The sequence below is a fragment of the Trichechus manatus genome, unplaced genomic scaffold (assembly GCF_000243295.1).
Source record: "Trichechus manatus latirostris isolate Lorelei unplaced genomic scaffold, TriManLat1.0 scaffold00047, whole genome shotgun sequence".
NCBI classification, from domain to species: Eukaryota; Metazoa; Chordata; class Mammalia; order Sirenia; family Trichechidae; genus Trichechus; species Trichechus manatus.
The window spans coordinates 6,722,777-6,749,238 of record NW_004443983.1 but is presented as its reverse complement, the minus strand read 5'-3'; the positions used below and the strand labels follow the sequence as shown (position 1 = coordinate 6,749,238).

The window sequence follows — 26,462 nt, the reverse complement described above, 5'->3', positions numbered from 1 at the left end:
GCAGAATAAAATGAGCATTCCTGATAAAAGATGTTTTCTGTCAATGCTCTCATTCTGCACCAATAATTCTATAATCAAAATACAGTTTCCAGAATTTGAAAGACATCTACTTTGAATATTAACTGTAAAATAAAAAAAGGTTTTGATCTCTACACTCAAAGTAAATTTCTAACAATCATTTGACCTAAAAGTATCAAATTAGAAGTAAAGATATTCTAAGATAAAAATTGCAAGAAACACATTTTTTTGTATTTATTATGTATATGGTACCCTTCTATAAAATGAAAATGAATTAAAGTTAGGAATTAAGATTTTATAATATAAAAAGTTGGGTTGAATTAAGTTCTATTTTTCATGTACAAAAGTTTGCAAATTTAAAAATTAATATTTTACCAAACGGACATTACTTTAGCAATTTTAAACCACTTTAAATGCCATCAAGAGAAGTCACAGGATTCCAAAGCTAGCTTATTTCAGATGTTTCAGAACAAAGAATTTTGAGATAAACAGAATCAGAAAAGAAAACTGCATAAGCCAGGAAGATGTGAATGACACAAAGATTTTATAAATGTATTAGGTGCAAAAAGGCTGACGGAAAATTTGAAATAGCTGAAGGAAACTAAAAAGATTATATCCATAATACAATTAAAATGTTATGTGAGGAGAGAGGCAAAGTTTTTAAAATAAATACTCTCTATATAAAACAAAGCATGCTTTAAACAAATACAAAATGTTTATTACACAAAAATGTAGTAACTGCCAAATTACCAATCTGTCAAACTTAGAAAAAGTACTTCATAACTCTTAAAAAAAAACTTTACATTTTTGTTATTCAAACTAACTTACCTCCAAGTTTTAAAAATTAAAAAATTTTGGTTTAGAAAATGTCACTCAATGACTGTCCCAATTTATTTTGTTATGTCATGACAAAACAATCTTCAAAATGTTCTGTGCACTTAAATAACGTCTGTAACATAAACTTTTATATCAATACGCCAACATATACATTAAATACCCTTTTAGTAATGACAATGCCAGCAAGGAACTTAGTACCTGTCAATTCACATGCAAGCACAATTAATGATCAATCTGACTAGGCTAGTGATATTTAAAGAACATAGTCACCCTATCTCCCAGCATAACTGAGTATGCTAACATTCTCATTAACTGAATACCAGTTTCATTATCTCATATGCTTCTCTATAATCCTTGTCTCCAGCTTGGAATAGCCCTAAGGAGAAAAAGAGAATAGCTTTATTAACAGAATACATAGAAAACTTAGCAAAAAAAATCCTAACAGATTAAGATCTGGAGCCCTGATGGCACAGTGGTTAAAAGCTTGGCTCCTAGCCAAAAGGTAGGCAGTCTGAATCCACCAGCCACTCCCTGGAAACCCTATGGGGCAGTTCTACTCTGTCCCATAGAGTCGCTATGAGTCAGAATCAACTCGACAGCAACAGGTTTAACAGATTAAGTGTTAACTTTAAAAAAACATATATATTTTATTAACTTTTTAGTGCAAAATATAATACACATACAGAAATTGCATAAAATATGTCAGTTAATTAAATTATTATAAAATGAACAGCCATTTTAATTCTTGTTTACCTATGTGGGATATACAGAAGTGGCCCAGAGCCTGTTGGTCCTATCTTTTTGGTCCGTTCTTCCCAACCTTTGGTAGGTTTGTAAAGCCTAGAAGGATCTCTACTAACATTGTTTTCAACCTGTAATCAGAAGTAAAATGAATGCCAGTTAATTTATATGAACTATTAAGTTTGTATTAATAAGTAAGATCTTTGGTAACAGCAGTTTTAAAAAACATTTTTACTATTAGCTGAACAGTAATAAAACTATTAATAACCTCTTCAGTAAAATTCTAATATGCTCAACTGGCTAAAATAAAACGTGGACTACATCAGTCTATCAATAAACTGGTAGTTTATTTTTTCTATTTCTATTATTTTATTATATTCTATTTCTCTTTTTCTTTCTATTATGAGGCAAATGTAATACTTACATAGCTAAGCATGATAGTGATGCGGCCAGACAGTAAATTTAGGATAAATAACCACCAGTAAGCCCTTTGCTGGGAATACCTGGGTACTGCAAACAATGAAGCTCAGCTGCAAACCAAAAGGTTGGAAGTTCAAGTCCATCCAGAGGTAAGACAGGGCTAGAGCCACAGAGCCATTTTTCTTAGCCTCAAGATAGCCCCTCATCCAGCCCATTTCCTAGAGTTCTTTCTTTCCCTCCTCAGAACCTCTTTAAAGAGAAACAGTCACTGGCTAGCCAGAATCCGCTGAAACAGGTCCTGCCCTCCATCCTGCCATTCCAGATGACCTTTAGCTCATTAATTATTTCATGCATGGTAAATTCTCCGCCTCTGGGTGGGGAGCTGACACGCTAATGAATAAAAATGACTAAGTTCCTCCTGCGTGGGGGTAATCCAACCAGGGTCTTAGAAAATGCTTACTCATTCTAAAACACTCCACGCCTGCACGTGTGCCACTTTGTAGTCTGAAACTGATCCTGCCTATATAAATCAGCCTCAACAAGCTGCAGTCTTGGATGGCAGGAAGCCCCCCATCTCCTTGCCTGGCCAACCAATAAAGTTGCCTTCCGTTCTCCCCAACTTGGTCTTTGTCTTTTTGGCCCTGATGGAGTTGCACCAGCAGAACTCGGAGCTCCCAGCAACAGAGGCACCTTGGAAGAAAAACCCGACGATCTATTTCTAAAAAATCAGCCACTGAAAACCCTAAAGAATACAGTTCTACTCGAACACACATAGCGAATCAACTCAATGGCGACTGGTTGATTTGGTTAAGTCCTTTGCTTTAACCATGAAGGGCAGCAACATCTTTAGTTCTGAGTGTCATCAGTGAGCTTAAACAGTGCTTATAGCTGCCTTAAGTCTGAGAGAAAGGCTCACAGAAAGAAGGAAGGAAAAAAATGATAGTAGGAAGAGAAATAATTTAGGGTGAAAAGTGGTACCTAAAATGTGAAATGGTAGAATTCAACTAATAGTTGCTTAAATTATACTAAGTTATGCTTCCTAATATGTAAATAATTAAATAAGAATGAAATTTAAGGGAGGTGTTATAGGAATAAGGCTGGATACAAAGAAAATAGAATTGATGTCTGAATCCTTAACAAATCAAGGAATTACGATAATAAGAATAATCTCAGTAAACAATACCTTTTCTTTTAATTTTGCTCGTCTTCTTTGTTTTTCTGCCTTTTCATCTTCCTTTGCCTGTCTGTCTAAAATTTTCAGTTCAAGTTTATGTAAATCCTAAAAAACAAAACATCAAAAAAAAAGAAATTAAGTAAAATTAACTAGAAATTAATTCAAGGTTTAGTTGTTTTACAAGTAAAATTAAGTTACCTTAAACATTAATACTGCCTCAATATTAACCTTTTCTAATGAAGGCTAAGAGGTTTATTTTTTCTGAATATAAATGTAACATGCATATCCTTTCTGAATCACTTTACAATCATAAAGTAATCCCTTGTCTTACTTTATTGTCCAATCTAAAACTCCTTTTCTTTCAATAGGTGAATTAAGCCCATTTTCACTTTTCAATATAGGTATCTCTGGTCTTAGTTCTCATTTTATATTAATATTTTCTGTTTTATAAGTTTTCTTTTTTTTGTACGGGATCTTTTGTGACGTAGGAAGATTTTTATGTACGGACTAAAAGAAACAAATGAAAATTTTTCTCTATTAGTGTGCTTTTGCCTATTATTTTTCTTTGTACCTCCCTTATTTTCTGTGTTATGGATGTTGCTACTATGTATTTTGATGCACAGATATTTATAACAGTTAAATCTCATTGCACCCTTTTTCATTTTAAAGTGCCTTTCCTTGTTTTGTTTAATACTTATTGGACTGAATTTCACCTTATCTGATGAAGATTACAACTCCTTTCTGGTATATATTTGTTTAAAATCACATATAATCCCACCCTCAGCAATAACCTTGATTGACTTAAGCACACATCAAGTACCTATAATGCACCAGACCCTGGGGAACAGGGATGAATAAAAAGGGCAAAAACTCTGCTTTCGTGGAGCTTACATTATGACAGGGAGATGGACAATGAGCATATAAAAAAAATCACCTTGGGGGTAAAGCCAGCCCCCTGCACAGGGAAGATAAGGCATTCATGGTCTGGCCTGTGGCTACCTTTCCAGCCTCTTCTGCTGGTTCCCACATCCTATTTGATGCCCTAAGAATACTGAAGTGTTTAGAGTTTCCCCCACAAACCATGCTGTTACATTCCTCTAAGCTGCTACTCATGCTGTTGCCTCTGTTAGGGAGGATTTCTTCTCTCTCTTTCCCTTTTTTTTCTCTTCAAGACTCAACTTAAGTATCACCTTCTCTCTGATACCCATAGCTGTGGGAAGCTTCCCTCTCTGTACATCCACCTCCTAAAGTACTCTGTCTACCCCTCAACCACCGAATGATTCACCACATTTTACTGAAGTCTCCTGCTTACACATCTATCTTTCCCACTAGACTATAAGCTACTAGAAATTAGAAGCACTGGGAAACTAATACTGTGTACAGGCCCAATATGTAAGAAGCACTCCATAAATTTTTGCTGAGTAGAACCTGGAAGTAATACTCCATGTGTGGCATTTAAAAATTATTTAGGAAACATATTTACTCACTCTTTCTTGAAACCTGGAGATTTCATCAGCAGCAGTTTTCCTTTTTTCTGCTTTTTCTGCCTTTTCTCTTATCTCCTTTTCAAGCCTCAAAAATTCTTCCTGTTCTTTCTTCTGCTGGGTATAGTTTTCTAGTAGTAACTTTAGTTTAAACTGGCATTGACGCTCTCTCTGCTGTTTTTTTCCTCTCTCTTCCTCATCTTTTAATTGAGAAGCATTTTTCATAGACATTTCTATGCTTTTCTGTTTTTTCCAAGCTTCAATTGCCAATTTCTGTTTTTTTCTTTCTTCCTCTTTTTGCTTTTGATTATCTTGTTTATTATGATGAAACATAGGTATATCCTCTGCCTTTTCCTTTAACTTGAAAATTTCCTTCTTTTTTTGCTGCTTTTTAGTTTTCCAATTTTGAATAGACTAAATGATAATAAAAAGACAGCAAGAAAAAATATTTCTAGGTAACCAAAAATACTTTAAAATACAACCTCAAATCCATCTTTCTAGAAAGAATATTGACTGTAGGATGCTGGTTGCTTAGATCTTAAAGAGGGTTTTTTTTTTTTTTTAACACAAATGCAATTTTTTTTCTACTTCGCGTTTTGAGAAAAAAATTAACGTATCTTTTAAAATACTGACTAATGTTTGTTTTCATTCTTTTCACCGTCCTCTTCTCTAAATCTCCAGGCTCACAAGGACTGCATCTCATGTAGTATTCTCCTTCCCTTCTCCCACCTCTTTTGCTTTCATGGGTAACATACTTTTCCTCTAATTATCTTACTTCTGCTTCCAAATCCTGTTTCTAGGCTTAGAAAACCTTCTGAGTACATAACGTTCCTCTGGTCAAGTCAGAAGAGGAATCAAAAGCAGGGTGGTTAAGAGCATAGGCTCTGAAGCCAGACTCTTGGGGACCAAACTCTGACTTTGCCATTTACTAGGTATGATCTTAAATGAGTCACTAAACTTCTCTGTGCTCATTTTGCTCATCTCAAAAGTAGTAAGTAGTACCTCAATCACGGATAGGTTTGTGGTGAAGAACTAGTGCCTGGCGCATAGTACTTCATATAAGTATAAAAAAAAAAAAGTAAAATAGCTCAATGTTGTTATTAGCTGCTATCAAGTCAACTCCGACTCATGGTAACCTTATGTAGAACAGAATAAAACGTTGCCCAGTCCTGCATCATTCTTACAACTGCCAGCATGTTCGAGTCCATTGTGGTTAGTGTGCCAATCTATCTCATAGACGGCCTTCCATACCCTCGTTAGCCCTCTACTTCACCAAACACGATGTATTCCTCTAGCAATTGATCCTGCCTAATGATGTGTCCAAAGCAAGTGAGTTGGACAATGTTCTGTTGTGATCCATAAGGTTTTCATTGGCTAATTCATGGAAGGTAGATCACCAGGCCTTTCTTCCTAGTCTATCTTAGTCTGGAAATTCTGCTGAAACCTGTCCACCATTGGTGACCCTACTGGTATTTGAAATACTTGTAGCATAGCTTCCAGTATCACAGCAACATACAAGCCACCACAATACAACAAACTGACAGATGGGTGGTAGAAAATAGCTTAGTAGGATTATGTAAAGATTTTTTTTTAAATTCCAACTGCCTTCTCTATCTCTTAAAGGACACATCCACTGCATTACTTTCCACCAAGTCAGGAACACAGTTTTCCTGATCTTTACTCATGGTGCAACATTCATCCATTCATTCATTCATTAAAGAAATCCTTATGGCATGTGCACTCTACATAAGGCAATGTGATAGGAACCAACAATGTGATAAGATGTTTAAACAATACCAAATGCCATCTAGTACCAAAACCAAACCAAACCCACTGCCGTCAAGTTGATTCTGACTCATAGCAACCCTGTAGGACAGAGTAGAACTGCCCCATAGGGTTTCCAAGGCTGTAAATCTTTACAGAAGCAGACTGCCATATCTTTCTCCTGCGGAGTGGCTGGTGGCTTCGAACCGCTAACCTTTCGGACAGCTGCCGAGCGCTTTAACCACTGCGCCACCAGGGCTCCTCCCATCTAGTACAGTGCTACTCAAAGTGCCCGTCTATAACAATATAAGGAACTCACGCCAGAATATAGATCTTCATTCAGAAAGTTTTCTACAAAAAAAATGTCAACTGAACTAAACAGTGTGCTTACTGCATAGTTGATTTTGATGCAATCATCTTACATCGTTATGTACTGGTAACAGTTTGCCAACCAATATCTGGTCCATGGACCACACTTTGAGTAGCAGTGCTCCAGGTGAGATAAGACATACGCATAAATAATAGAATATAGAATGTGTCATGGCATATCCTAAAAGAGGTATAAACAAAGTGTTAGTGAAGTTCTGAGGGGGAGGAAGGAGACCACTCACTTATGGTTAGGTGAGCAGAAGGGGGTAGCATTTGATCTGGGCAGATGTGATAGGCTCAGAGTAAGGGGGAAAGAAAGGTGGTTCTAGAAAATGGGAACAAAATAAACAAGAGTACTTACGCTATAATGTACAGGGCATGTCTGAAAATGTTATGTATCTTTGTTTAGACAAGGAAGCAGGAGACAAAAATGATAAATTTCCTATTCAACATCTCAAACTCCGTAGATTTAAAACTGAATTCCTGACACTTTCCCCTAAACCTTCTTCTTGTCCTCCAACGTGTCCTACTTCAGTAAATGTTATCTCCACTGTCATACCTGTTTCTATCTCACCCCTACATCCTAACAATCACCAACTATCATCATGAAACATCATGGTTGAGTATAAGAAGAGTAAGCTAAAATCAGGGGTAATTTACCTTTATTACAAAAAGCATTATGTCTGTTCCTTTTCTCTAGAGAAATGGTTCTCAAACTTCAGCTTGGAACAATAACCTGGAGGACCTGTTCACACAGATTGCTGGACCCTATCCCCGATGGTCCCTGGGTGGCATGGTTTGCACTTAACTATTAACCTAAAGGTTGGCAGTTTGAACCTGCCCAGCAGAGCTGCAGAAGAAAGGCCTGGTGATCTGCTTCCATAAAGATTACAGTCAAGAAAACCAAATGGAGAAGTTCTACTCTGTAATACATAGGGTTGCCATAAGTTGGAACTGACTTGAAGGCAAAGGGTTGGTGTGGGGTTGGGGCCTGATATTTTCTAACAAATTCCCATGTAATGCTTATTTCCTGGTCTAGGGACCACTTTGAGAACCCCATATTTTCAGTATCCTGGAGAAAGGCCAAATAATTCTTAGTAGCTTGTTATTTGGATCTTTAAAAATGACTTTACTTTAAAAAATTTTTCTTGAAGTCCCAAAAGTCAGTCTTCTTACATTCAACTTATTTCAGAAAACCACAACACAACAAAATAAAAAACCCCTGCTACTTCTGCTAAAACTTTAGACTAAATACAGAATCAATATTTCTCTATTACTCCTTAGGTATGAATTCTACATAAAAATGATTGACTTGGGCTATCTAAACTTTTAGTTCTCAACTGGGGGTGATTTTGCCCTTCAGAGGACATTTGCCAGTGTCTAGAGTCATTTTTAACAATCACAGCTAAGGGCTATTACTGGCATACAGTGGAAGATTACAGGAATGCTGTTAAACATTCTACAATGCACAGGACAGCCCCTACAACAAAGAATTACGTACACCAAAATGTCAATAAGTGCCAAGGTTGAGAAACCCTGGCCTAAACAAAAGCCAAAATAATATTTTTATGAAAACAGAACTTTAGATTCAAATTTGTTTTTCTAGAATTCTCCTGTTTGGATATGATGAACATCTCAAAATCACTGTATGAAGAAATCAACTTTGCTTTTAGTAGCATTTATCATTATTCTTGATTTATACTAGACTTACAAAAGATTAATATTTTATTTACTGTTAATGATAAAAAACATGTTTTAGGGATTTTCTACAATCAAGGGTGACCTTTTTCTTTAGAGTAGCCAAAATTTTCAGTTTTTAAAATAAGCAATGAAGTGAAAGTTGGAAAACTCAAAGAAGTTTATAATAGTCAGAGGGTTTTTTCCTACTGCCCCTTTATTTTCTGTTCAAAACAATGTGGCCTCTGCTGGTAAAATGATTTTTTTCAGAAGTCTAAGTAGATCTGGACTACCCACATTTTGGGGAAGTGAACACAGAGGGTTTTGCCCACAAATTAAAATTTTTCTGGTCCATTGTATTATTTCTTGGGGTAAAAATGTTTAGCCTTAAGGAGTCCAGATATAGTTCCATTACTTGGGTAAATTACTTAACTTGCTTATAAAGGCTGTTTCATCTTCTATAAAATGGTGAGGGAATGGGTTGTGTAAAAATATATCTCATGGGACTGTTTAAAGTTAATGATATGTGAGTTTAGCACAGTGCCCAGACATAGGAACATATAACAAATAATAGCCATTATAATTATTATTACCTCTTTTTTTCTTTCTTCTAGAGCCAGAAATTTTTGATACCATTTCTCATGCTGTTGAACTTCATGCTGTGTTCTTCCAGGAAGGTGTTCTAGAACTTCTCCCATAAATACTGGCTTCCCTTTATACTTGTTTCTCACTTTTACAAAATTCTGATGATCATAATCATCCCAGCCTCCTTGTCGCCCTCCCGTTTGCTGAAGGAATTTTTCAAAATCTACCACTTCCTCTGGGAGAGTACTTGGCGTTACTTTGTCTACAGGAACTTTGCTTGCCATTACTCTGAAAGCTTGCTGTGTTTCTGAATTACCTAAAGCCCATATGTCAATTTTTCTTGATATGGCACTCAATTCATTATTAGTTGTTTTCTCTTCTTTAATAAGCTCTTCATACCTAAAATTAAAAAAATAAACTTTGAATTTTATTAACCCTTCATTTTTTTCCTTAAGTTTAATTATTCCTGACTTTTTTCACATCATCTTCTCCATTATATCCCTTCTTTCCTATGCTCTCTCCTGCCAAGTTCCTCAGCCTTCTTGCCTTAATTGCTTAACTGTCTTAACCTAATTTTTATGCTTATCTACCTGCTTTCTTCCTTCAATCTTATTTTTATTAGTTTTTAGGATGTGGACAGACCAAATCTTACACTGTACTTTATTATTAACTAACATTTATAAATCTAAGCCTTAAAAGAGTTTCCTCAAAGGGAAAAAAAACCCAATCTATCAAATTTTCACTTGGAATTTTATAGTGCCCAATATAAATAAAAATTCACTTTAAACATAAAAAGCAGTTTAACACCTGAAACAAAAGAAAGTGTTATATTGCTTTTGTGTAGATTCATATTAAATAAATAACAATCAAATGGTTTGTATACACAACCTCGTGGAAAATTATTAAAAAATAAAGGTGAATAATTCTGTAATAAAATGACTTTAAAACATACATCAACCTCTGCTCTTCTTTAAAAGTGTTAATCGCATTTTCAATTTCTTCCATCATTTCTCTGAGCTTCTCAACAACTGTAAAAAAATTAAATGCAAAAGATATTTTATATCATATTTCAGTAAGGCTAAGAATCAAATCTCAAGAAAAATTGGAATGCTCCCTTAATTTAAAAACATTTTTTAGCCTAAAGGATAGGAAAATTGTGCTCAAAAACTGATTTTTATGACTATATATTTTTTCTATGCACACATATTATTATCATTAATACTATATTTTACAAAAATTATTTCACACTATACATATTGGTTTATAATCTGTAGTTTTACTCAACAAAATGTGTGGTTTATTTTCCATCTCAATATACATACAGTGCTACTTCATTCTTTTTATAGTTGCATAGAATTTCATTGCCTAAATCTACCCTAATTTGTTTAATCAATTCTGATGATCCTTTAAATACACACGATTCTGCAGTGAACATACTGCATATGTACTTTTGCAAGCTCATATTAGTATTTTTGGAGGATTAATAAAACTTGAAAGGCTAAATCAAAAAGTATGCACACGTTATAGTACTAAATACTGTTAAACTGTCCCTCAGAGAGGCTCATCCAAATAACACCTGAGAGTGCTCCCTTTCCATACACCTTTAAACCATTACTAAAATGAGGCAAAAATTTATTATCATTGATCTAGTTGACATTTTTGTGATCGTTAATAAGCCTAAGCATTTTTTTCATGTGTACTCTATTTCTTCTATGAACTGTACTTTATAACCTTTGCCCATTTTTCTATTAGGTATGTCACATTTGTCTAACATGTAGGGATTCTTTATACAGTATAGAGATTAACCCTCTAAATGACACATATATTGCTAATATTTTCCCTACTTTGTTTCTCAGCTTTGCTTATAATGTTTAAGGTTTTTTTTTTTAATGCCAAATATGTCCACTTCTTTCTTTAGTTTCTGATCTTTTTCATTCTTATAAAATATAATAAGAGATATAAAAAAATATTAATCCATGTTCTCTTCTAATATTTAATGGTTTCATTTATTAATTTAACAAGTTATAATTATAATATTAATAATCACCATTTTTTAGTGCTTATAACCACTGTATCAGTTACAGACAATATACTATCTTAATATACATTATTTTATGTCATCTCCCCATCATCCCTGACAGACAGTCCCATGATTACCTCCATTTTGCATAAACCCCAGGTATTACAGTTCTCCAATGTATCCTTAAGAATCCCTAAATGATAAGGTAGGGTTTAGCTACATTAATATCAAACAGAAAAACAGACATATTGCATATTATAAAGTACGTTTCCAAATAACAACAGAAAACATTAATACATAGAAAATAATATAAAATTTAAATTGACTTACAATCAGGTGTAGGCTTCACATCTTTTAATTGATGCTGAAGTCTCTTTACATTGTTATGTATTTTGGCCAATTGTTGCTGTATTTTTGCTCCTATAAGGAAGAAGCAGGTACCTTAAAATAATTCTATGACAAACATTGTTATAATTCAGGATTCTACACATAACACTGATCAGAATCACTTAGAAAAAAGATAGTCAAGAGCAATTAAATAAAGACCAAAAGATGGTTATTCAAAATTAACTTTCAAACAATCTGACCACTTTAAATACCCCTGGCTCTAAATAAAGCAGCTCTCAATCATCTTTTGTTCTTTAGCAGTTTTTTCTTTTCTTTTTAATTTGCTTTTGTTTGTTTATTAATATAATTTATGGAAATAGAATTTGATCTGCAACTCTCCTGTAGGAATATTTAAACTATCTACCCAATATTAATTCTATGCATACTGACAAACTTCGAGCTGAGAATTAATTTAGTCTAACCACATCCTCTAAGATGGGCTGGTGATCCTCCCCGGTGTCACTGTCATGACCTTAAGGAGCTGCTCAGGTGCCATTCAGTAGTCTCTATGCCCAGGTTGCTGAGCTCAACCAAAGGACCAGACTGAAGTAAGATGTTAAGCCACAAAAAAAGCCTAAAAAATCAATTAGGGTCTCAAAGATATTTTCAGATGTTATCAGCGGCAGAAAGACTGGATTCTTCTTTAATATTTTTTTCTGAAGTAATAATTTTATTTTAACATTTATTAAATTATTAGGCTAACACCATATAAATTCACATTCACACAAATATATATTCATATAGTAAAACCCATTGTTGTCTAGTTGATTCTGACTCATATTATTTTCTCATTTTTGGTTTCTTAATTCAAGCACACCTTTTTTGATTTTGCAACTTTTTCACAAATGAGCACAGAGAACAAAATTGCTCTGTCCAAAAGTCCCTAAAAACTTTTTTTTTTCTTTTAAGTTTACCTATAGGCCTGGACTGAGTGCTAATATTCAAAACAAACCTTTGAACTTCAGCTTGTTCTATTTGTTATTAAAATTCAAGAGTGCCATGAAAGCAGAAACTTTATCTCCGATGTATTTTTATAGCCTCAATTCACTGTCGGAACTTTAGGTCAGGATATTTCTCTAGTGAAGTTAACTAATTAGAAAAGTGTTTTTGTTGTTTCGTTTTTGGCATAGTTTGATGAGCTACAGTGATACAACTATAGGGCAAATAATCTTTTTATTTTAGTTATACATTTGGAACTGACACTCTGTATAGGCAAATAATGTACATACAATATTACATAAATGCAGGCTAAAACTGTGGCATGATTTATTTGAGGTAAGGGATAGGTATTTACTACTTGTGAGCTGTAACACGTGAAGGGGAAACTTCTATATCCTTATACTAAAGACAACGGATTCCTTCATCTCCTAGATACAACAAATACTGAGTGTTAATAGAGGCTAAGCTGTAGAACACAGGGAAATCAAAGGGTAAAAATAAAGTTGCCTAAAAATGGGAAAATCAAGTAACCTAAAACTGCTAAATGTAAACACACTACTTAATGGCATGACTGAGAGAAAGGTCAGCCTTTGTCAGCTATCTACAAAAGAACTGAGGGGAATTAAGAAATATTAAATTAGGGATATCTAAAGTTCTCCATGAGTCCGAGTAGAGGACTAGAAATTCTGAATTCATATTAGGTTCTACTGTCACTATGACAGAAGAGAGAATTACTCTATCTGACAATTAAAAGATGACTTTTTAAAGTAATGCAATCTTACATTCTGAAAGAAAAAAATACGTAAGGAAACTTCTTTTAATTGGTTATAAAGGAGTACTCTAAACAATATAATCTCTACATAGTAAGTCTTAAAAAGCTTATTTAGCTGATAACCATCATTTCTTTTTTAAGCATTGTTAAGCAGTTTTTTACTGTAATGTAAGGATTTTGTAACTGTTATCATCTAATTCTACAATGAAACAAAGTATTCTCATAGAATTCTTAAGACCCACATTTAGTACTGTCGACAATGGTTAATATTCATAACAATAAACAATGGAACACATTAGCTATACAATCTGCAAGGCATTTTCTCATGTATTATCTCATTGGATGTACAGAACAGCTCTCCTGAGATAAAAATGGTAGATTTTATATCATGAACAAGAAAACTCAGATTTAAGCAATTATATGACTTGATCACTTCATACCACTACTAAGTATAGATTTTGGACCCATTGATGTTTACTTAGTCCAGGGTTCAGTCAACAGTGCCAGGTGGAGGAGCTCAGATCAATCAATTTTTCTTTAAGAAATTCTAATACCATTAACTGGTTTGCCAACCAAAACACAAAATCCTCTCTTTGCTATTAAATTGGAAAGAAATATACATAGAAAATAACCCAGTAGAATAACCAAAATGTGACCTGAAAGGCTAAAAAAAAACAACACAGTTGCCATAGAGCCGATTCTGACTCATGGTGACCCCACGTGTGTCAGAGTAGAACTGTGCTCCCTAGGGTTTTCAATGGCCAATTTTTTCAAAAGTAGATCACCAGGCCTTTCTTCTGAGGTACCTTCAGGTGCATCTAACTGCCAACCTTTTGGTTAGCAGCCGAAAGCAGTTAATATTTTGCACCATCCAGGGATTCCAAAAGACACATACTCCTAAAAGACAAACTTATTACCACCACCTAGACAATATCTTGGTAGAGACTATAACACAGTCAATACACAAAGACGAAGCACAAAGGCAAGACTACAACTTTATATTAACAGATTTTAGTTCATCATGAACTCAACTTACTTTCTGTTTTCCTGCTGATAATCAATTTATTTTCCAATTCTTCCAGCATACTATGCTCAGTTCTGAAGTCATTTTTTTGGTTGTAGAAATGACTGTGTTTATCTTTTTCTAAGTTAATAATTCTTTAGGAAAAGAAACACATGGTATAAGTATGATTTAAATATATTTTTAATTATTTAAAATATGAAGACAATCATAATAATTTTATTTTATACTTGGATCAATTCATCTAAGAAGTCAAAATATAATTACTTGGATTAATAAGGCTAAGGAGTCAAAATATTAGTTAGAAAAGAGTTAAGTTCAACTAAAATCACAAGTAATTTGAATTGTTATTTAAATTATAAACTGTTAATTTAAGCAAACATAATCATATCCTTGCTCTGAAAATACATGAGCTATCGATTCCAACTCAGTCTTACTGGGGCCTGTAAATGGTTGTCACTGCTGATGACTGCTCTCAACAGCAGATATTGTTAACTTGGTAACCTTAGCCAAGATGTTTAACCTCTCCTGGTGTGAACGTCCTCATCACAAAAATGCAAATAATAACAGTTATCTACTACCTAATGGGGCTGTTATTAGTATCAAATGAGATAACTATATGAAAAATCTTTATACAGTAAAAAAAAAAAGTACTACAGAAATGTAAGCTGTTACTATTATTAATTAAACAAAAATCTTGGAGAAGAAAGAATCTACAAAGCCAGGAAATGTAGTATATTTAAGGGATATCTTCTACACTTAATTAAAAGGTTTTTCCATCTCATCTTTGCTCTTTGGATTTATTCAGTCTACTAGTAAGGAATTCTAATTGTTAGTTTGAGCCCTAAGGTAAAACAAAAAAATACTATCAAGGAACTTTTTTGGTTGGGCAAAGAAATTAATTTCCTCAACACTTGTTTTCTTTCTCCCAGAAGATGGAAATTAATATAAATACTCTAATTCTCGACTAATCCTTGATTTACTGAGAAGTGGAATATCTCTGCCCACTGACTTAATTTCACACAACCTGAAGGGCAAGGCAGAGTTTCCCAACCCGTTTCACTTTGTAGCACATATAGAAAAATGGAATATTTAAAAGGCACATTGCGGTAAACAGATGAGACTGCCTCAGGCCCCATCTGGCTGCTGAACGGCTAAAGGAATCATTATCGTAGCACATGTTGTTTAGGAAACTCTTGGTGTTTGTAAGAGGAAGAACAGAGATATCAAATAGGCTTCGGTTCACATGCCAACTCTGATGGATTGAGAGTGACTACTGGAGTCCTGTGTTGCAGACTGAGAATCCCATGTAGGCTCTCGTTGGGGTGGGGAAATGACTGTGACCAACAGTGATGTCTGCCATGGACACAGGATGTGTATGATAGTAAGGAAGTTGTGTGCTGCCATTGCTGGCAGAGTAACAAGCACTGAATTAGAAATATCACTATTGGAGACAAACTGCCAAGCATTTTATGATCAACCCTACTCATAGAAGAAATGCAAAAAAAAAAAATATACCAAGTAACATTCTACACCTATCAGATTGGCAAAGAATCACAAATATGAATAATACACTCTGTTGACAAGACTGGGGTAAACAGGTCCTCTCATACATTGTTGGTAGAACTGTAAATTGCCTGTGGAGGGCAATTTGGCAATATCTGTCAAATTCGAAAAATTCATATACCTGTGACCCAGTATATCTATTTCCTAGGAATTTATCCTGAAGGCATGCTCATACATGTACAAAATAATGTGGATCTGTGCCATCTCTAAATATTTGACTTACATAACAACAGTGTCATTATCATGCCTGATAAAATAATTCCTTGGTATCCAAGATATACTACTAAGTTAAAAAAATAAAAAAGGCAAGTACAGAACAGTGCATACAAAAAGAAAAATCTGAATATGGATTTCTATTTCCTTATAAGTACATAAAATATCTGTGAAAGGTACGTAAGAAACTAAGAACAGTGGTTGTCTGAGAGAAGGGGAACTAGGTGGATGCGGTCAGAGGTGTGACAGAGACCTTCCATTGTGTACCCTTTGATACATTTTTATATCGAAATCATGGGAATATATTACAGATTCTAAAAATACCTGTATTACATATTGTGTTTTTTAATTCTCTGTATTCAATGAGAATTGCTAGAAAGAAACAACACCCTTCCAAGGAGTTTTTCCAGCACTCTTTTCAGTGAATTTTTCCAACACACTGTAACAGATGAAGAAAGCCTAATCAGAACTATAAAACAAACCTACTACTGGGAGACAAAGTGTCTATACTGACATAACCTACTAGTCTGCTGATACCTATGGACATTAACTATTTGGTGGACATTACTCTCCCTAGGGATAAACACAAACCAGGACCCCTAACCTGTGGTTCAACTCTATCTAGGGCAATGAATTTTGGAAGCTGAAAAATAAAACTGTATGTTCGTAAATTCTGAGTATCAGAGATATGAGTCCTATATGAATGCAGTGAGAACACAATCTCCCAAAGCTCCAGTATGGAATAACTTCAAAATTCAAACCAGATGCTTTTTTATTGGTAGAATTTCTAAACAAAGAACTGCCACTAATTTTTATCCAGAGACCATTCCTTACAATAGCCTCCTTTTCTCTTGAGTTCTCTGGAAAGTCAATACTGTATAAATTCAAAGGAGTGTTTTTAAAAAGCTCTCAACTGAAGGGCAGGGTAGGGTGCTCTGAGTTCCAATCTCTTCTGTCATCCCTCATGGCACTGCTGACAAAATTTAGCATTCAATAAATTATTGGTCTTTTAGAGAAAAAAAAAATATGCATTAAAAATTAAAATAAATGGAAACTTCTCAGTTAACCTGGCCGCAATGCGCAAGATGAGTCCAAGTGGGGAAGAGACCGAGGGAAGGACACTAAAAGGCCACTGCAAAAATATAACTCAAGGGTACAGATTTTTCATTAAAACTACCCATTCAAAAACACTTACCAAGTGATTACCTACATTTGAAAAGTAAAAAATGTATTCACTCTGTTATTTAACATATGAGATCTAAAGAAACAGCTGTTTTGTTTCACTTAAAATATACTGATTCGAAATGGTAAAAATAAATAAAGTTGAAATACCTCCCCTTAAAATGAACTTTATATTGTTGTTGTTAATTGCTGTTAAGTCGATTCTGACTCATGGCAACCCCATGTGTGCAGAGTAGAACTGCTCCATAGCATTTTCAAGGTTGTGACCTTTTGGAATCAGATCACCAAGCCTGTCTTCCGAGGTACTTTTGGGTGGGTTCAGAACCACCAACTTTTCAGTCAGTACTCAAGTGCTTAAACATTTGTGCCACCCAGCCAGCCAACTTTATATTAAGCAGCGTATTTGTCCATTTCACTTCCCCCACCTTTCCCTTGTCTTATACAGTAAAACCTGTGAAATCCAGAATCTGTGTAAGGCGAGAATCTGTCAGTGAAGGAAAACTCACTGGATGTTCATGAGGTAGGATTCTTAATAGAGAGCAGTAGAGAAGTGGTCTGCACCCTGTCAAAGGTGGAAAACTTGCAAGACCCGGAAAAACAAGGCAGTCCCATCGAGTTCCGGCTCTCACAGTTTCACTGCATTTGACAACGTAGTGACTAAAATTGTTTAACTTAATGTGGGACTGAGTAGGGTAGAATATAATTAACTTTATATTGTCCATTGTAAAGTGGCTAATTATGTTGTTTAAAGATAATGTTCTTATACTTACTGATTTTTAAATTTTTCAGCTGTGCGTATGAATTCTGCTTTCTTAGTCTGAATAGCTTTCTGCTTCCAATTTTGAAGCTGAAAAGTTCGAATTCCACCTAAAGTACCATCATTCTGCATAAAAACAAAAAGAAAATTATCATCAACAGTAAAAACAGTCATTTCTACACTTAAGGAGCCCTGGAGTCACAGCGGTTAATGAGCTTAGCTGCTAACCGAAAAGTCAGTAGTTCAAATCCACCAGCCACTCAGCAGGAGAAAGATGTGGCAGTCTGCTTCCATTAAATATTTTACACTTATAACATGACATATTTATCTAAAGTAAACTGTCACTTAGACAGTTTAGTAAACTATCACTTAGCAAACTGTCCCATTTCAAAACTTAAAAGCCAAAACTTAGTACAACTTATGTTTTGCTTTATAGTATATAAACTATGAGACTCATTAAGCATTACTATCAAGTTATTTTACTAAACTGTTAACAAAGTGGCTAGTCAAATACAAATTAACAGATTTTGAAGAATAATCAAGAGTACTAACTTTCAATTCTCTATGGAGCAAATCATCTACCAATACTACAAAGAAACTGAAAATTAACAAAGCTGATATATCTATTATATATATCTGATATAGCAGATATATCAAAGCTAATATCTATTATTACTTCCTTGAAATCAAGTCCAGCTTTCATTGACCTTTCTTCTGCATGCTTCTAGTGTGCTTCTCCTAGATTGCAAGTGCTCAGGGAATGCAATCTACTTTTAATAACAGTAGAGCAAATATAATTACCAAGAAAATTTACTGCCCTGGTCCCTAATCATGTAATATATTTTAAAGTTATATTTACAAAATGGAATCCCTATGTGACTGGGTCAACCATTTTGTTAAGGGGAAGAAATAGCTTAGGCAGAGGAAAAAAGGGTAAGAGATAAATGTGGAATTTTTTTCGAGATACAAAATGTCAATAACAGAGTTTCTTGGGGAATAATTTAGGGACTAATCTTAACTTTTAAAAATATACTTTGTGGAAGAGAAATATTTATCTTAAGATGTTAGATTCTTGAGCAGGAAATGTTAAATGTCCAGGGATTGTTTACAAAAAGATCTCATTATTTCCTTCGGTTAGTCATTTAACAAGTATGTATTCAACATTTCCTTTCCAACCTGGTTGCCTTTTTTTTTTTTTTTTTTTTTGCCTAGTTGCCCTGGCTAGAACCTCGAGTGAATAGAAGTGGTAAGAACGGACATTCTTGTTTTGTTCCTGATCTTAGATACAGAACTTCCTATCTTTCATCATTAAGTATGTTAGCAGTAGGCTTTTCATAGAGGCTTTTATCAGGTTGAAGATGATTCCTTCTATTCTGAGTTTATTGAGTATTTTTATCATGAAAGAGTGTTGGCTTTTGTCAGTTGCTTTTTCTGCACCTATTGAGATGACCATGTGGTTTTTTTCCTTTATTCTATTAAGATGGCGTATTTTATTAATTGCTTTTCATATGTTGAACCAGCCCCACATGCCTGGGATAAATCCCAATGAATCATAGTATCTAATTCTTTTTATATTGTCGGATTTGGTTTGCTAGTACTTGTTGAGTTTTTGCATCTGTATTCATAAGGGATATTTGTCTGTAGTTTTCTTTCCTTGTAGTGTCTTTGTCTGGTTTTGGTATCAAGGTAATACTAGTCTCATAGAATGAGTTGAGAAGTATTCCCTATTCCTCTATTTTCTGAAAAAAAGGTTGTTACGAACAAAAAAATTACATTTATACTGACTTTTATATTTACCTATGTATTTATCTTTACCAGTGTTCTTTATTTATGTCATTATTTATGCAGATTCGAGTTACTGTCTGGCATCCTTTTAATTCAGCTTGAAGAAATACGTTTAGTTAATTCTGGTAGGGTAGGTCTGCTAGCAACGAATTTTCTCCATTTCTGTTTATTTGAGAACGTCTTAATTTCTGTTCATTTCTGAAGGACAGTTTTGTTGGGTATAGAATTCTTAGTGGACAGTCTTTCCATACTTTATGTCATCCCACTGCCTTCTGACCTCCATGGTTTCCGATGAGAAATTAGCTGTTAATGTTACTGAGGAGCCCTTTTATGTGATGAGTTGCTTTTCTCTTGGAGCTTTCAACATTTTCTCGTCTTTTGGTGATTTGATTATGATGTGCCTACCTGTGGATTTCTTTGAGTTTATCCTACCTGGAATTCGTTGAACTCCAACAACTGTAGACTAAGTTTTATATTAAACTTGGCAAGTTTTTGGCCATTATTTCTTCAAATACTCTTTTTGGCCCTTTCTCTCTCTCCTCTCCTTTTGAAACTCTCATTATACATATGCTGGTACACTTGAAGAGTTTGTCCAACCCTGAACAGAGACATTGTTCCCTCAGAGGGAGAAGACACGGCCCTATCTTGCTACAAAATCAGTACATACACTAATAGGATGCTGTTAGAGATACTTTTTAAGAAGTTGTAATTAAACAGCTAAAATGATCAGTAGAACAGTAGGCTGGGAACAAGAAGGATATGGCATCTGAGAGCAGAGTAAAGAGATTAGTGGTTGTTATGGACTGAATTGTGTTCCCCAAAAGATATGCTAAAGTCCTAACCCTTGGTACTGGGGAATGCGATCCTGTTTGGAAACAGTCTTTGAAGATGTTATCATGAGACCTACTGAAGTAAGATGGGTCCTAATCCAATATGAGTGGCGTCTTTATAAAAGAGGAGAAGAGGTACAGAGACACAGAGGGAAGAACACTATGTGACAACAGTTAAGTCACAGCTTCAAGTCAAGGAATGTCTGAGGCTATCAGAAGTTGGGAGAGACAAGAAAGACTATTCCTCTAAAATCTTCTGAGACAGAATGGCCCTGCTGACACCATAATTAGGACTTCTAGCCTCCAGAACTCTGGAGACAGTAAATTTCTGTCCTGTCACCTAGTTTGTGGTACTTTGTTATGGCAGCTCTAGAAAACTAATACTGTGGTCTTCTGTCTTGAAAGACAATGACTGAGGGGGGTTATAAACAAATAATATACAAACATTAAAAAGCATAGATAGGATACAGTATTAGAATTGGTGGGAAATTTATGTAATTCCATACCCCCAGGATGTTGTAGAGACTAACAATATAAAATAGTTCTAAAAATTCAGAGATAATTACTCCAAAATAACTTAAGGGAAACTTAGATATCGTGGTGGTCACTTCTAACGTCATGAGATTGTCATCAGGGAATTTTCTTCTTCTCAAAAGACCATTCTTTCACTGTCAGAGCCAGTAAGAATATTAGTTTATTTAATATGACAAATAGCTAACCTCAGTATTAGGCTGTAAGAATTTGTGTTTGTGTGTATGTGTGCGTGGTGTTGGAGTCTGCAGATAACACACACTTGAACCCTCAAGAATCTCAGAAGTATGGTATGGCTGTGATTCTAATTCTTCTTTTAAAGCCCAAACACACTGAGGAATTCCATCCCATTACTGCTGTGATTCTCAACTGTAAGGTATGTCTTTCCTAAAAGGGTGAGATGGTATAAAGCAGGGTTTCTCAACTTCAGCACTATTAACATCTTGAGCCAGATAATTCTTTGTTTTGGGGGCTATCCTGTGCATTGTAGGATACTTGGCAGCCATGTCTGGCCTCTACCCACTAGATGCCAGTAGCATTACCGCTACCAACCCCAAGTTGTGATAATCAAAATGTCTCCAAATGTTGCTAAATGTCCCCTGGAGGCCAAAATCACTCCTGGTTGCAAACCACTGGTATGACATTTGAAAAAGCTCCACAGTGATCCTGATGCAACCCTTAGGAAGGCAAGCATCATCTCTGAGAATCACTGTAATGGAGTGATAAATACGTGCACCAATAACCATATTAGGCAACTTGTAAGAAATTCAAACCAGGAGGCAAATAATATCTACATGAATTTAGAGAACAAATCACTTTTAACCTATTGAAAGCTGGAAAGGCTTCATGGAGAAAGCCAGCAAGATAGCTAAACCACTGAGGTCATAAATTAAAACTCTTTTTTATCTTTTAAAGATACATTATATATTTAACTTTTTTTTTTTCTGACCCACTCGGCCCAGAGTTAGAATAACAAAGGGAATTAAAGAGGATACATGAGAAAATTTGCCTTAGGTGGAATTTCTTGAACTATATACAAGTAAAGGCACTGTACTCCCTTGGAGGAGAAAAAAAGATGGAATTCGTCCTCAGCTCACGACAGGCTTCGTTCAGGATTGGACAGATGCACAAATATTTAGTGAGTGCCTACTGTGACCCAGGCACTAACCAGACACATTTCTTGGTGCTAGGAATACAACAGTGAATAAAACTTCCAAACATTGCTGCCCCTATGGACCTTGCATTTTTATGGAGGGAGAAAGATATGAGCAAAATATATAACATAGCATATGGTTTATTATCATCCTGTCTCTCCCCCCTCCCCAATAAAAATGTAAGCTCCATGAGGGCAGAAATTTTTGGAAGTTTTATTCAGTACTGTGTTTCCAGCACTAAGAAGTGTACCTGGTTAGTTCCTGGAACATAGTAGTTATAAGGTCCCAAGGTGGCATAAACTGTGCTCATGAGGAACATATACATGGATCCAGAGGCAGTCATTCGAACAGAACAAAGCAGGGATACTGTGTGGTTTAAAGTCGGGAAAGGTGTGCGTCAGGGTTGTATCCTTTCACCATACTTATTCAATCTGTATGCTGAGCAAATAATCCGAGAAGCTGGATTATATGAAGAAGAATGGGGCATCAGGATTGGTGGAAGACTCATTGACAAACTGTGTTATGCAGATGATACAACCTTGCTTGCTGAAAGTGAAGACCACTTGAAGTACTTACTTATGAAGATCAAGGACTATACTCCTTCAGTATGGATTACACCTCAACAAAAAGAAAGCAAAAATCCTCACAACTAGACCAATAAGCAACATCATGATAAATGGAGAAAAGACTGAAGTTGTCAAGGATTTCATTTGGCTTGGATCTACAATCAATGCCCATGGAAGCAGCGGTCAAGAAATCAAGCAACCCATTGGATTGGGCAAGTCTGCTGTAAAAGACCTCTTTAAAGTGTTAAAAAGCAAAGATGTCACTTTAAAGACTAAGGTCCGCCTGACCCAAGCCATGGTGTTTTCAATCACCTCATATGCTTGTGAAAGCTGGACAATGAATAAGGAAGACAGAAGAATTGATGCCTTTGAGTTACGGTGTTGGCGAAGAATATTGAATATACCATGGACTGCCAAAAGAACAAACAAGTCTGTCTTGGAAGTAGTACAGCCAGAGTGCTCCTTAGAAGCGAGGATAGTGAGACTTTGTCTCGCATACTTTGGACGTGTTATCGGGGGACCAGTCTCTGGAGAAGGACATCATGCTTTGGTAGAGTGGAGGTCCGCAAAAAAGAGGAAGACCCTCATAGAGACAGACTGACACAGTGGTTGCAACGACGGACTTAAATATAGCAACGATCACGAGGATGCTGCAGGACTGAGCAGTGCTTTAGTTCTGTTGTATAGGGTCGCTGAGTCGGAACCGACTCGACAGCACCTGACAAAAACAACAAAGGTGGCACAAACAGTTTGCACTCAACTGCTAACCAAAAGGTTGGCAGTTCAAACCTATCTAGTGGTACCATGGAAAAAAAGCCTGGTGATCTGCTTTTGTTACGATTACTCCCAAGAAAATCTATGGAGCAGTTCTAGTCTGTAACATATGGGGTTGCCATGAGTTGGAATTGACTCAAGAGCAATGCTTTTTTTTTTTTTTAATAAGTACTATGTAAAAAAAATAAAACCAGAAGAGGGGACAGGATCTGCTGGATAGAGATTTAGTTTAGCGAGGTCATGGGAAGTCTCACTGAGCTGATGGTATTTGAACAAACAGATCTAAAGGTGGTGATAGAGCAAGCCAGGGGATCATGGGAGAAGAGCATTCCAAGCAGAAAACCACTGCCATGGAGTTAATTCTGACTCATAATCACCCTGTAGGACAGAGTAGAACTGACCCATAGGGTTTCCAAGGCTGTAATCTTTATGGAAGTAGACTGTCACATCTTCCTCGGACTGGCTGGTGGGTTTGAACCACTGACCTTTTGGTTAGCAGCCAAGTGCTTTAACCACTGTGCCACCAGGGCTATTCTAAGCAGAGCTGAGTAACAACTGCAAAGCTCCTAAGGTAAAAGAGTGCCTGGTTATGTCTGGAGGACCACAAGGAGGCCAGTATGGCTGCTGCAGAATCAGGGCAAGGGACTGGAGATGAAGTGTCAGGGAGGCAGGGAGGCAGCTCATTGGCCCTTTAGGCCATGGTAAGGACTCTGGCTTACATTCTGAGTGAGGTAAGAACCCCTCAGGGGGTTCTGAGCAGAATAGTGTCATTACTGAACAGAATCGCCCTACCTGTTGAGAATAGACTTTAGGGAGGCAAGAGTGGAAAAGAGAAATCAATTAGGAAACTATTTCAGCCAGGGGAGAAATGATGGTTTACGTAAGGGTAGTATTAGTGGAGGTGGTGAGAAGAGTAGGATTCTGAATTTAGTCTGAAGACAGAACAGCCAGGAACTGCCCATGCTCTGGGTGTGGCCTGTGAAACAATGAGATGAACCAAGGTCTTTGGCTTGAGCAACTGGATTCAACAGTTCTTACAAAGAGACCCTCACTGTGGAGAAAGGGGTCCTAAGCTGATCTTTGGAAACACATCTGCCTCAGACCATCTCATATTTTATTCTTCCTTGTCTTCCCAGCACCTGGTACAATAACAGAGCAACCACCATTTACTGATCCCTGAGTCTCTCTTCAACCAACCACTGCGAGAGGCTTTCCAGACATCTCTAATTTCCACAACTAAGGAAAATGCATACGATTAGCTCCAATTTTTAGAGAAAAAGCTGAGTCCCCAAGATGATAAACTATTTTACCCAGATCACAAGGCTGGTAAGTGGCAGAGCCAGGGTTTCCACTCAGGTATTCCTCGACTCCAAAACCTCTTTCCACCACATGGAGGTGCCCCATTAAAAGCTGTTAAATGCACACCCCAACGAAGAGCAATGCCCGTGTGTGAAAGGCCCCAAGCAAAGGGAGGCTCCCGCTTCCCCGGCCGCACAGAAGCGAGCTAGGGCGTGGGGGTGGTGGTGGTGAGGGGGAGATAGCTGTTCAGGGAGGGGTGGGGCCCCCGCCCCGCCTCCAGAGCCTGCACTGCAGCCCACTGGGGCCCACGCCCGCCACCACAGCGGCTCCCGGCCCTCCTCGGTTTACCTGTTGCGGCGTCGACGCAGCTCCCACGCCTGTGCCCGGGGCCGCGCCCGCCCCCGCCACAGCCCCAGCTACTGCGGTGGCCGCCGCCGCCACCACGACCGTCGTCAGGGCAGCCATCTTTCCTCGTCGATTCGCTTGGGCCGCTTCGGCCACCAGGGCCTGGGAGTTCGCGGCGCCGGCACTGCCCACCGTGCGGAAGAGTTCCTGCGCGTTGGGGCTCCCCCGAGAAGCGCACGGCGAGGACCAGCAGGGCCGAGATGCGGAGCGGGATGCAGTGGGGCGGGGCGGGGCGGAGACAAGGGGCGGGGCTAGGATGCGGGGTCGAGTGCGGTAATGCGGCGCGGGCCGAGGTGCGGGCAGGGTGTGGCGGGGCAGGGCCGAGATGTTGAGGGGAGTCGGGATGCGGGGTGGTGTGCGGTGAGGCGGGGCGGGACAGAGATGCGGAGCAGGGCTGGGATGCGGGGCCTGGGGCGCAGCGAGACTGGGAAGGGGTGGCGTGGATGAGGGTGTCGTGTGCACTGTTGCCTGTTGGTCTAAGCTTTTACTGTGCACATTTCTACTGTCATTATTTGGCAAAATCCGACCACCTCATTCCACCTGCTTCCTGCCCGCTAAGAAAATTCACTATCTTGCGATATCTTTCTTAAATTTTATTCGAATCATACCCATTTTTTTTTTTTTTTTAAACGTGCTAGGTTCCTACTAAGGGCTGGTGAAACTTCAGTCCAAATAAAAAAAAACATTATTGATGGGCGTGAACGGTAACCTATATTGCACATTTTCAAAGAAAAGGAAAAAAAAAAAAAGCATGCTCTGTACTACCAGATAACAGATGCAAAAATGCTATGGTTGCTAATCCTAGGACTTCGTTAATAGTTAATAACCTCCCAAGAAACTGTGTTGGGAGGTTGGTGAAAAGGCTCGGATGCCTCCTACAGTTAAGGCATGGGCAACCTGTGGCAACTGAGCTCGTTTCTGGATGCATCCCTTTTCCTTCTTTGAAAGAATCCACGCATTCATTCGATCAACAGTGCACTCCTCCTGCTTCTCATACACCTTCCATTGTGTTAGGCCTTAGGAATTCATTGTTGAATCACACACACACACACACACACACACAACCTTTTCTCTTAACCTCTACTAGGTAAACAAATAGCATATTTATTGAGCACTTACTTTGTGTTGGAAACCCTGGTGGTGTAGTGATTAAGAGCTATGGCTACTAACCAAAAGGTTGGCAGTTTGAATC

The 26,462-nt window shown here is 36.9% G+C and overlaps 1 protein-coding gene across 1 annotated transcript; it reads right to left on the bottom strand.

Moving 5' to 3' along the window:
- Positions 1-785: 785 nt before the first annotated feature.
- On the bottom strand, positions 786-25,330 carry CCDC112 (coiled-coil domain containing 112). The gene is made up of 10 exons (XM_004376980.3): positions 25,214-25,330; positions 17,940-18,052; positions 14,224-14,345; positions 11,420-11,509; positions 10,022-10,097; positions 9,078-9,468; positions 4,678-5,088; positions 3,200-3,295; positions 1,609-1,727; positions 786-1,231 (listed from the first exon to the last, which is right to left on the bottom strand). Exons 1-10 carry the CDS (start codon positions 25,328-25,330, stop codon positions 1,201-1,203), a joined length of 1,566 nt encoding a protein of 521 aa, XP_004377037.1. The 3' UTR covers positions 786-1,200.
- Positions 25,331-26,462: the final 1,132 nt, after the last annotated feature.